This window comes from Rhinatrema bivittatum, chromosome 4 (genome assembly GCF_901001135.1).
Source record: "Rhinatrema bivittatum chromosome 4, aRhiBiv1.1, whole genome shotgun sequence".
Lineage (NCBI taxonomy): Eukaryota > Metazoa > Chordata > Amphibia > Gymnophiona > Rhinatrematidae > Rhinatrema > Rhinatrema bivittatum.
The window spans coordinates 183130614-183143816 of NC_042618.1; the positions used below are offsets into that span (position 1 = coordinate 183130614).

General features: G+C 46.5%; 1 protein-coding gene across 1 annotated transcript in view; it reads right to left on the reverse strand.

The window, feature by feature from the left end:
* The window catches only part of APOH (apolipoprotein H), a 67599-nt gene extending 54891 nt beyond the window's left edge, over window positions 1-12708 (reverse strand). The window contains exon 1 of the mRNA XM_029599334.1: window positions 12581-12708. Coding sequence (XP_029455194.1) covers window positions 12581-12641 — 61 coding nt within the window. The 5' untranslated portion in view covers window positions 12642-12708. The remainder of the gene's footprint in view (window positions 1-12580) is intronic.
* Between the last annotated feature and the right edge of the window lie 495 nt (window positions 12709-13203).

Here is a 13203-nt window from a genome sequence, read left to right on the forward strand (position 1 = left end):
TCAAGAGTAAAGCTGAAGCCGTGATAACTGGTGTTAATGTTCAATTCTAGGACACAAATCCAGAAGTTGCTCTATAACTTCAGTCCAATACTCCATGGACAAGCCACATGATGCAAAAGATCATCGTTCTGCCAGTTTTAAGACTAATAAGTAGAGAGGTTAAGTATTGGGTTACATTATTTATTTATTTTTTTTAGGTAGGAATGCATTGTTATAATTACTGTTATATTGTTATTTTCCTTATGTGATGTATTTTTTCCTTTTCCCTGATGAGAATGGCTGGAGTTTGTTATGTTATCTTAGTGTTAACCCTTTCTTGGTGGATAGCACATATCCTGAAGGGTCATAAAAGAATTTATAACTGGGACTGCCTTTACACTTCTCATTCCCCTTTCCTGTATCCCCAAGGTATGGGCCCTTTCTGTGGGGATGAAAGGTAACATTCTTGGCCCAGGCAGTAGTGTTCTACTATGTGTGTGTGTTACTATAGCTCTTTGGGACAGGTACACTTATAAACCAGGCAGGACTCACTGGATGGGTGTTCAAATTAAAGTTTACTGTATGTCTTCTTAAAAGAATCAATAGATGCAAAACATAAAGTGTCCAGATACTTCCAGTGTTCCCAGATTTACATGGGTCAGGATTCAACTCTGTGGATGTGTCCCTCCAAACAGGGGTCTGAAATCTGCTTATCCTCCATGGTAGAGAAAGATAATTGTCCCAAGATCTCCTTCTACAGTACCTCAGGTCCACGCTGAATCCAGAACTTCACCTGGCAGTGTCCTGTGTCCTGGGGTGGAAACTCCATGGGGTGTCTCCAGATGTTTCTCCCTTGATGATTCCTCTTCAAAAGATAGAAGCTGGCCTCCCAGGAAGAAAGGCCTGTACTGGAGACAGTTACCAAAAGTCTCCAGTTCAGGGGAAGAGAAGGGGGCAGAAAAATACTCCCTTTCCCCAATGTGGGTCTCTATATCAGATTTATACACCATTTTCGGGCCGATACAGTAAAAAACGCGGGAGAGCGGGTGAGCACCCGCTCTCCCGGCGTGTGCACAGGACACTCTCCTGTGCGCACGATACAGTAAAGTCATTTATTTAAATTAGGGCCGGCAGTAAAAAGAGGCGCTAGGGACACTAGCGCGTTCCTAGCGCCTCTTTTTGGACAGGAGCAGTGGCTGTCAGCGGGTTTGACAGCTGACGCTCAATTTTGCCGGCGTCGGTTCTCAAGCCCGCTGACAGCCATGGGTTCGGAAACCGGACGCCGGCAAAATTGAGCATCCGGTTTCCAACCCGCGAGCCACGGGCCTATTTCAAATTTTTTTTTTTTTTACTTTTTTTTAACTTTTGGGACCTCCGACCTCCGACTTAATATCTCCATGATATTAAGTCAGAGGATGCACATAAAAGCAGTTTTACTGCTTTTCTGTGCACTTTTCCAGTGCCCGGAGAAATTAACGCCTACCTTTGGGTAGGCGCTAATTTCTTAAAGTAAAATGTACGGCTTGGCTGCACATTTTACTTACTGAATCGCTTGGGAATACCTAATAGGGCCATCAACATGCATTTGCATGATGCGGGCGCTATTAGGTTCAGGGGGGTTGGACGCGCGTTTTCGACGCGTTATTACCCCTTACTGTATCGGGGTAAAGCTAGTGCGTCGAAAACGTGAGTCCAAATGCCGGCTAACAGTGCGCTCCGTCGGAGCGGCCTGTTTGAGAGATGCTTTCAACGCAGGGCTGAGTCACATTGGTGGGTCAGTATAAGGGAAGCCTCCTCTAACCATGTCTACACTATACTCATTTGGGGAGCAGTTTTCAAATAGCCTGCATAGTTGCAAACTAAGTGGATACTTTTAACATGTGCCTTTCATAAGCTTCCCGGTACTTTGTACCTGCTATTTGTGTGGGAGACAAAAAGGGACACGCACAGTTTTACTCCCCCTGGCCTTAACAAGCCCAAAAGGAACACCCCTTTCTAGCATGTATTTTTTTAAGAGGGCAGTTTTTAGTCAGGCCAGTTGTGAAGTGCTGATAGGCAGTTTGCAACTCCTGCCAGCAACTTGATTCACATGTCCTACTGGTGGCCATCTTGTTTCCTGTCTGGATATATATATATATATACATATATATATGTATATATATATGTATATATATATATATATATATATATATATATATATGTGTGTGTGTGTGTGTGTGTGTATATATATATATGTGTGTATATATATACATATATATATATATCTATATATATATATCTATATCTCCTATCACTATCTCTATCTGTCATGTACTCTATATCTATCTGTATATCTCTCTCTATATATATATCTATATGTATCTATCTCTCTATATATATATCTTTATATATATATATATATATCTTTGTGTATATATATATCTCTCTCTATCTCTCTCTCTATGTCTATCTACTATATATATTCCAGATTTCCACTCAGCAGATTACCAGGGCTTGGTTCTCATTCTTCAGCCCTCTCTTTGGACTTCTGTTTCCAGAGTTTGTCTCACTGTGTTGCCTCCAGCATATTCCTTGCTTCTCCAGATCTGCTCATTTATCACATCTGGTTTTCCTGTTTCCAGTTCCCTTGGGCTAAAGTCCCTTTTAGGAGTCCAAGACACACAGTGCTGCTCCTTCTTCATTTTCCCTGTGCGGGCCCAATATGCTGTCCATTTCTTGTTCCCCGTGAAGGGATTTGACGCTGCTGTTCTTCCTTTCCTACTGTTCAGGGGCCGACACTCCTCTTTGTCCTTCTCTGCATGGCCCAGACACTTCTCATTCTTCGGGCTGCACTGCCCCAACCACTCTTTTTTCTTGGCCTTTTTCTGCAATCAGGGCACCAGGAGATTTTGGGTGTTGGCCGAGACCTGGCAATTTGTTCAGAATTCAGGAGTCTCCAGGTGAAATCTGTTGCGCGTCTCGTCCGCGCTAGGCCTGCGCCCGAGCCTGCTCACCTCTCTCTCTCTTCTGCGGGACCCGGTTCTTCCTCTCCTGCTGCCGCGGCAAGCCGCCTGCGTCCCCACCATCCAGCTTCAGCTTCTCCAGCTCCCTAGTGCTCCTCTGCCTCCCAGGCCTCACAGTGAGGTCCACGGCAAGGCTCAGCGTCCTCCGCCACATTGGCTCCGCCCCTAGGCACGCATGCATGTTCCGCCCATCCCTTTAAAGGAACCTTGGCAGGAAACTGCTCTGCGGCGCACCCTGATGACGTCACATAGACTCACTATAAAAGCGAGGGCCTTTTCCCCAGACCCTCTCCTTGGCAAATGGGTCGTCACCTTGTGTGAGCTAGTTGCCGTCCTCATTCCTGCGTTCCTGTGCTTGTTCCAGTGTTCCTGTGCTTGTTCCAGTGTTTCTGTGTTTGTTCTTGTGTTCCTGTGCTTGTTCTGTGTTCCTGCATCTATTCCTGTGTTCCTGTACTCATTCCAGTGTTCTTGAATTTGCTCCTGTGTTCCCGTGGTCCTTCTTGTGTTCAAGTGCCTGTTCCTGTGTTCCTTCGTTCCTGAGTTCGTTCTACATTCCGCAACCCAGGTTGTACCCTTCTCGGCCTGAGACCCAGTATTGACCTTGGCTTGCCTCTGACTTCGTTTGGACTGATACCTGGAACTGATCTCTGTATGCCCCTGACCATGCTTGGACCGATACCTGGAACTGACCTCTGCTTGCCCCTGACCACGCTTAGACTGATACCTGGAACTGACCTCTACTGGCTTCTGATCACGCTTGGACTGATATCTGGAACTGATCCTTGCTTTGGCTGACCATCCTCGGATGGATACCCTGGCTTTGACCCTTATGCTCCATTCGGACACTCTCTTTGCTTCTCCTGTGACCACCAGGTCTGCCTGCCTTGACGCTGTCAGCGGCCTTCCTCGAGCTAGACCACTAGGCGCTGCCTACCCTACCCGGAGGACCTTCAGTTTCTGCCTCGTACCCGTGGTCTCTGGTACTCTCTGTTCCGGTCTAGCTTGTCTGTTCACCGTCAGCCGCTCACCTCTACTCTTTGTGGGCACACCTCTCCACCATCTCTCCGGGAGACCCTCAGAGGCCCACCTAAGCCCAGGCAGTCCAGGAATCCAAGGGCTCAACCTGCGGAGCCCCCAGGCCGTTATTGGTGAAGTTCCAGCTTGCCTCTGTCTCCTAGGGTGCTCCGCCTCCTGGCGGCAGGCGCCCTCTGGGTCCCCTCAGAGGGCCGTACCAATCCTGCGCCAGGTCAAGGGTCCACCTCCAGTGCAACAAAATCTTGAGAGTTCACAGGTATGCACACAGTCCATTAGCCCTAGGTTCTCCAGGGTTCCCCACTGAGGGGATGGGGTAAAGAATACTTTATTAGGCCCTGGGCATTGTTCTTTCATTGACTCTATTATGAGTAGCAAAAATCATGCTGGACTCTGATGATAAAGTTCCAGTATAACTTTACAGATAGGTGATTTTAAGATTGAATATAATTCTGTTTACAAGTGCAATATTCATACAGTCCTTCTGTTTACAAGTGCAATATTCATACAGTCCATAACAAAAGCATTACTGAGGGTAATGCTATTACTTGCAGCTTCTTATTCAATATACATTCCCTCCCAAATTAGGAGCAATTATACAGCCTCCTCCTTGGGGATGAAAATTCTGGTGGGGTGGTGGATCAAACTCAACTCCCTGTTTACAATACATCTGATCAGATGTCTTCATAATCAAGTCTCATGCTCCTCTGGTTTCTCTCTCAGTGCTTGTTGTGCCTGTAGGGTACTCATCTAACTCCTTCCCCTAAATATCTATTAGATGTTTGTAGTGCACCTACATCGATGTGGGGCCACTCTTCTTCGTTACTCCTCAAGTCTTCTCGCTTTTTCCCAGGATAACTGTTTCTTTGTTCTATTCTTCTCTCAGAACCCTGGATGGGTACACCGACTCTTTCAGATGGTCAGGTCAGAAAAAAGCATGAAAGAAGGAAGAGTAGACTGAATTTCTTGCAAAAGAACTTTACAAAAATGAACACGCTCTTAATCAAAAAGGGAAGAACAATATCTTACATAAGATATACCATACTGGGTCAGACCAAGATTCCATCAAGCCCAGTATCTTGTTTCCAACAGTGGCCAATCCAAGTCACAAATGCCTGGCAAGTACCCAAACATTAAATAGATCTCAAGCTACTATCCCTTATTGATTAATAGCAGTTTATGGATTTTTCCTCTAGGAACTTATCCAGACCTTTTTATAAAGCCAGTTACACTAACTGCCGTAACCACATCCTCTGGCAATGAATTCCAGAGATTAACTATGTGCTGAGTGAAAAATAATTTTCTTCAATTTGTTTTAAATGAGCTACTTGTTAACTTCATGGAGTGCCCCCTGGTCCTTCTATTATCTGAGAGACTTAACCGATTTACATTAAACTGTCAAGTCTTCATGATTTTATAGACCATCATATCCCCCCTCAGTCATCTCTTCTCCAAACTGAACACCCCTAACCTCTTTAACCTTTCCTCATAGGGGAGCCATTCCATTACCCTTATCATTTTGGTCGCTCTTCTCTGCATTTTCTCCAGTGCAACTGTATCCTTTTTGAGATGTGGTGACCAGAATTGCACACAGTATTCAAGGGGTGGTCTTACCATGGAGCAATACAGTGGCATTATGACATCCACCACTTTATTTGCCATTTCCTTCCTAATAATTCCTAACATTCTGTTTGATTTTTTGACTGCCACTGCAAACTGTGCTGACAATTTCAATGTGTTATCCACTATGACTCCTAGATCTCTTTCCTGGGTGGTAACTCCTAAGATAAAACCTAACATTGTGTATCTACAGCATGGGTGATTTTTCTCTATATGCATCACCTTGCATTTGTCCACATTAAATTTCATCTGCCATTTGGATGCCCAATCTTCCAGTCTTGCAAGGTCCTCCTGCAATTTATCACAATCCACTTCAGATTTAACTACTCTGCATAATTTTGTGTCATCAACAAATTTGATCACCTCTCTCGTCGTATCCCTTTCCAGATCATTTATAAATATATTTAAAAGCACCAATCCCAGTACAGATCCCTGAGGCACTCCACTGATTACCTTTATCCACTGTGAAAACAGACTGTTTATGTTGTGATCCTGCCCACGAGGAGCGTGGGCAGGCTCTTACCTTCACAGCCAGTCGGGCTGCTGACGCTGCTGCTTCTTTCTCCCTGAATCAGCTGGGGCCATCCCCACAGCTGTTGCCATGCGGTCTGCTCCTCTGCTTCTGTTTCTGCCTTTCCCAGACGTGCTGCTGCGATCCCAGGACCTTCTGCCAGCAGGCCGTCTCTGCTGGTGCCTGCTTCAGCCCGGGTCCTTGCCTGGCTGGGAAGCCATCCCTGCCAGTGCCTGCAGCCTGCTACAGCTCTCTACTCTGCCTGCAGTCTTACCTTTCCTCCTGGGGCTGTCTTCACGACATGGAGCCGTTCCTGCAGTCAGCCCTTCTCCTGCTTCAGTCCTTGCAGCTCTCTGTTCTCTCTGCCGGTGCCTGCAGCCAGCCTTACCTCTCTCTGCTTCTTCCTGCTTCAGTCCTTGCAGCTGGGAGCTGCTCCAGTGACCTGCCTTCACCCAGCTCCAGCCCAGGGCTGCTCCACTGCTTCCCTGGGCCTTCCACGTGGCTGAGGACGCCACCAGCTTCCAGCTATTCTCTCCAGCCTCCTAGGGCGCGAGCGCGCGCCTCTCTGCTCCTCTTCAAAGGCCAGCCAGGTGTGGCCCCCTGCTGACCCCTCCCTGGGCGTTGTCCACCTCAGCCCTACTAAAGGGCTCAGCTTCCAGTCTGACTTTGCCTTCGCAAGGAGTTGGTCACTCCTGAGAACCTTCGCTCCAGGAAGTCATCCGTGTTCCAGCCTTCTGCACGGTCCTATGTTTCTTGTTCTCTGTCGGAGCTCCTTGTCCAGTCCTGATGTCTGCCTGCTGTTCCAGTTCCAAGGTCTGTCTCTTGATCCAGTACCTGTGTTCCAGTCCTGATGTTCCTGCTGTTCCAGATGTCCATGTTCCAGCCCTGAGGTGTGTCTCCTGTTCCAGTATCCGTGTTCCAGTCCTGATCTTACCTGCTGTTCCAGATGTCCTAGTTCCAGCCCTGAGGTCTGTCTTAATCCTTGTTCCTGATCCTGATGCTTCAACCTGCCTTTGGCTGCCAGGAGTGCAGCAAACCCTGCCTTGAGCTGCCAGGAGTGCAGCAAACCCTGCCTTGAGCTGCCAGGAGTGCAGGAATCCTGCTTTGGCTGCCGGTGTGCAGCAATCCTGCTTTGGCTGCCGGTGTGCAGCAACCAGCTTCTTCCCTGTTACCTAGATGTCGGTGCTAGATCCAGTTCCTGATCCAGTCCATATGTTCTGGCCTTCGTCTTGTCTGGCTCCTGAGCCTTCTGGCCTGTTGGGCCCTGGAGTGGCCAACAGGTGGGATTCGTCCCTGTGCTTTGGAGCTTCCCTCCCTGCCAGCCGACGGGGCTTCGGATGTCAGTATCCCAGCATCGGAGTTCGCTTCGCCTGGATCTCTCCTGCATTCTCCCGTTCTCAGCGTGGTCCGCGACTGGCCTTCCTGGGCTGAGTAGGGCGCTCATGAGACAGGGTGGTCCGCGACTCAGTCCCGTGGGTGGTCTGAGTAGGGCGCCCTGAGGGACAATGCCCATGTCTTCCTTCAGCCCTTATTCCTGAGTCTACATCTGCACCTTCAGTACCTCGCTTCTGAATCTACCTCTGCATCTACAGTACCTCGCTTCTGAATCTACGTCTGTGCATCCAGTACCTCGTCCTGAGTCCACGTTTGTGCCTAAATCCACATCTATGCATCCTGCACCTCATGCCTGAGTCCACGTCTATGCCTGAGTCCACGTCTATGCCTGAGTCCATGTCTATGCATCTTGCACCTTGTTCCTGAAGTCCACGTCTATGCCTGAGTCTACGTCGTTCCTGAGTCTCGTCTGAATCCATGTTCCAGTCTTCGCTGCCCTGGCCTCCATCTGGCCTGCCGTTTCGTGCCGTACCCTGCGGCAGGTCCGAAAGGGCTGGGAACGGTCGGAGGACTGTTCACAAGACCAACATTGCGTTGTTGGGTCTTCCGAAGCGTGCAGGTCCGGAGGACGGCCTGTCTTCCAGTCTTCACTCCAGCTTGCTTCCGTCCAGCCTATGCTCGGGCATGCCACGCCTCCCGCGGCACCTCTTCAGACCTCTCTGGCGTCGGGCCGCAGCCCAAGGGCACACACATTTCCCAGGAGTGGGATCGCTCTCCTAGCGCTCCCCAACAGTTTAATCCTATTCTCTTTCCTCTCTTTTAACCCGTTTGCAGTCCACAAAATGATATCACCTCCTATCCCATGAGTGAACGGTGGAGGAGAGAAAGAGTCTGGGACAGAGGCCATGGAGCGAGCCTTCTGTTTGACCCAGATGCCAAAGGTGGTTACCTTGGACTCAATATGGGACCTGGTTTCATCAATGGGTAAAGTTATCATAGACTGTTTGGCTAAAATCAATGGTTTGTCGCAGCAAGTAGAAATGCTTAATAAGAATGAAATGATGCAACAACAGGAAAATCAGAAGTTTGAACAATTAGAGAAAGAATTACACACAATAAAAGGTGTGCCAAATTCTCTAATTAAAGATAATGGTATTCTACATAGAGTAGAGTTCATGAAAAACAGAGTGAGGCATTTAAACCTACGGTTACTGAACTTTCCAAGGGTAGTGGGAGAATTGCCATGTTTCACTCTGAGGAGGTTTTTTCAAGAAATATTGGAGTTTTCTTCTGATGATACCCCTCCCTTTGATAAAGTGTATTTCTTACCATCTACCTCAGGTTCTCGAATGCAATTGTCTGCTATAGATATGGATAATCTAAAAAATATTTAGAATCCTCAAATTATGAAGTGGTAGAACGAGCTACTTTGTTGGTGTCGTTCTTTACTGATAATGATTTGAGCTCCACTATGAAGAAATATTTTTTAAAAATCTAATGTACCATTTATGGGGCAACCATTTAAAATATTCCCAGATCTAGCTAAGGTAACCCAGGAAAGGAGGAAGGGGTTCCTGGCTCTGTGCCAGGACACTTTAGCCTTAGAAGCCTCCTTTTACCTGAGATACACATGCAAATGCATAGTCAAGTATAATGGGAATAGTTTTGTGTTTTTCTCACATGAACACCTTAAGATCTTTATTGATTCCAGGAAAATGATACCACCTAATATAAATGAAGTTTAGACATCAAAGTGTAAAGTGCAAGCTGCTAAGTTAAGTCTTTTTGCAATATTGTTATCTTTAAATTTTCTTCCCAAATTAAGCTGGCCTCCCCCTTAGATTGTAGTCTATAGTATACTATGGTTTTTTATGTTTAGGAATAGTTTTCTTTAGTATTATTATTACCTGTAAAAAGTGTCATGTTACTGAAGCAAAGTGACTATTTGTGAATTTTGTTTTGAAAATTGATAAATAATAAATAATAATAAAAAAAGCACCAATCCCAGAACAGATCCCTGTGGCACTCCATTGATTACCTTTATCCACTGTGAAAACAGACCGTTTAATCCTTCTCTCTGTTTCCTCTCTTTTAACCAGTTTGCAATCCACAAAAGGACATCACCTCCTATCCCATGACATTTTTATTTTTTTAGAAACTACTCATGAAGGACTTTGTTGAACGCCTTCTGAAAATCCAAATACACCACATCTACATGTTATTCACTCCTTCAAAAAAATGTAGATATGTGAGGCAAGACTTCCCTTGGGTAAATCCATGCTGGCTGTGTCCTACGAAACCATGTCTATCTAAATGTTTTGTGATTTTATTCTTTATAATAGTTTCCACGATTTTTCCCGGCACTGAAGTCAGGCTCACCAGTCTATAGTGTTGCGCTGATGGCCCAAGGTGGGGTTGGTGTTTACCAGCAGGGTAAGCCCTACGGGTCCCCACCATCGGGTGGCAGAGCAGGCTAGGAGACAGAGGCCAAATGGAGCTTCGCTAATACCAATCCACGTTCCCTTTAGGTTGAGCCCTTGGCTGCCGGGGCCGGCTGGACTTAGGTGGGCCTCTGTGAGATGACTCCCAGTTGGTGAAGACAAGGGTATGCCAGAAACCAGCAGAGGTGTAGGAAGGCCAAGGACAGTCCGGACAAGGCAGGGTTCCAAAGACCTGGACGCTAACAGGAATAAAAGGAGACAGGAGACGTCCAGGTAATGATAAGCCAAAGTCTGAGAAGCCAGGTCCGAAGAGGACAGGAAAGTCCAGGGCAGGCTGGAGTCAAGACAGGTGGCAGGAACGCACAGTACCAGGAACAGAGCAGAAGTCAGAGCCAGTAGATGGGTTGGATGTGGTCAGGCAAAGCGGAGGTCAATACCAGAGAATCAGTCCGAGTGTGGTCCAGGCAATGCAGGGGTCAATACCAGAGAATCAGTTCGAGGAACAAGGAGTAGACAAGGAGACACGCAGGAGCAGGAACCAGGAACAAGGACAGGTACTGAAGACAGGAACAAGACGAGGACAGGAACCAGGGACCAGGAACGGGCAACCAGTACACAATCAGACATGGAGACTTGTTGCCAAGGCAGGGAACAAGTGGCTGGGCCCTGCCTTTTATACAGAGGCCCAGAGATGTCATAATCCGGGGCCGCAGACTACTTTCCCATCGCGGCCCCTTTAAAAGAGCACAAGTTGCGCGCGTGCGCCTAAGCTGGAGCCCAGAGGAAGCAGGGCAGCGGCGTCACCCCACAGCCCGCGCAGGGAGACCCGCCGGGCACCAGGAGGAACCGCGCAGGAGTCAGAAGCGGGAGAGGTGGCTGCAGGCACTCGAGGACGGAGGTGGCTGCCCACCGCCGCGAGCGAAGGTGAACCGGAGCTGACAGCTGAACTCCCAGGGTGAGTATGCCCAGGCGTGGGCCTTGCATGGCCGGGACACGTAACATATAGTTTCCCAGATCATCCCTGGAATCTGTGGGTATTGGGGACTAGCTGGTCAGTCCTCCCAGTTCCTTGGCCAATACATCCTGCTGGCAGACATCTTATTTCCTATCTGGACACATATATATTCCAGTCAGCAGAAAACTTGGTTCTCATTCTCTAGCTCCATCGCTGGAGTTCTATTGCCAGAGTTCGTCTCGCTGCATTGAATCCATCATATTCCTTTCTTCTCCAGATGTGCTGATTCATCTCATCTGGTCAACCTGTTTCCAGATCACTTGTATTTCATTCCTGCTAAGTCCTGGTTCAGGTCTTACTACCTAAACCCTACTAGCCACCAGCACCATAGGGCTCAACCTGAGGGAAAGATGGCCATCGCAGGCAGAAGATGCACTGTTACTCCATCTGACTTGCCTTACCAGTGTACCAGATATTGGCCTCACTTCTGGCAGACAATGCAGTTACACCAATTTACCCAGGCAAATGACTTTGGAAATTGCCCTCTGTCTCAATAAAAGGAAGATTTCTATTTCCAGTGCAATCAATCTAGCAGCTTTTCATGGGCACTAAATTAAATATTTATGCTATGTGTCCCGAAAATATAACACATCTTTTTTTTTGACATTATTAATAAACTATACCTTTTACTAGGCAGATTAATTTAAAAGGAAATTGAACTGAACAAACAAACGCTCATGTTTGATGTGAAATGTTCTCATTTTCTGCCTAAGGGCTGTTATCCAGGAACAGTGAATCTCATTACAGGTACCATACTGCAACAAAATCCTTTAATTATATGCATCTGTGACCCCCCTCCACCCCACCCCACCCCAACCAACAAACACAAACAAGGTATTGAAAAATTGTATTAAGCAGTCATCTAGTCTTTTTTTTCCCTAAATAAAAAGCCCACGGATCATTGTTAAACTTTGATCCCTAATTACATCTCAAAATAAAATGTAAACACCAACTGCAGCCGAAGATTTACGCCAACATTAAAAAGAACAGCACCAGGAAAACTGGAAAAAAAAACCCAAAACAGAATGACAACCAATTTCTTTTGCCATAAAATTTCAACCTTTGGTCTTGTGGTTTTATTATTCTGTACCTTGTTGCGAAAAAAAAAAAGCAAAAAACAAAACAAAGACAGATCTTCAAACCCATTTTCTGCATCAAGTAAAATTTAGTAAACATGGAGTAAATTTTCAAGATGGGTGCCTAACTTGAGCCTGCAGAAAACAAGTCGATCTTCAGACACCAGGGACTTGCATACAGCGTGTTTGCATACTGGGTTGTTTTATGGTTTGTACCTGCATCTGTTTCAAAACGATGGTGGAAGCCAGATGTATTAGTGGCATGCCTACAATTACTTATTATTTTTTTTAATTCCATAGACATACACATATATTCTAAAATGCCTCCGAAACATGTCCGAAATGCCTCTTTTATATGTAACCAAAAACTACATCTGTTATGAAAGTGTGTACGGGCTATCGAGCAGTTAAAAATCCACTTGCCCAGATATGGCTGACTTAAGTGGCTTAATTTTGTTGTTACCAGCATAACTGGTACCTAAACTCTCACAAATCTTGGAAATTATGATTTGCAGATAACATAAATGCGTTGGATTGTTTCTTTACCTTATAAAGAAAAGAGCACTCACCTGCTGTAGCTATGACACAGTTTATGAAAGAACTTCCCCAAAATAATATAAAGTACATCATATTGGATGCTCTGTAAACTTTTCACTTTTAGAAAAGATCCTGTGCTGAGTGAAGAAGGGCTTCAGAATAGAAAAGTTTAAAGATTAACTAACTGACTTTGTTCAGATGAGTAAACAGAAGATAAGATAAAAGGAGATTAACAATTAAACTCTAAATCTGGGTTTGTTTCGACTTTTGGGAAATTCAGACAGCTCTTTTAGTCCACGATAATAAGGTACATTAGGCTAATGGCTCGATTTTAAATGGCCGGCATGCATAAAAAACCGGGGATTACGTGTGCGGCCAGGCCTCGTGTGTGTCGTGCGTATTTTAAAAGGGGCCCAGCTGAGCGCGTAACCCTCATTACGAGCACAAGAGCCAGGCCGAAGAAAAGGGGTGGTCTGGGGGGGGGGGGGGGCAGGGAAGGGCGGGGCTGGAGGTACCGGTACAGCAGCCATTTGCCACTTTGCCAAGGAAGCGCACGCCGGAAGTCGGCCTGTGAGTGCAAGTTGCTTCTGCTCCAGAGGAGCAGCAACTTAAAAAACAAAAAAAAACAACCCCTGAAGGTACGTACCATTTAGGG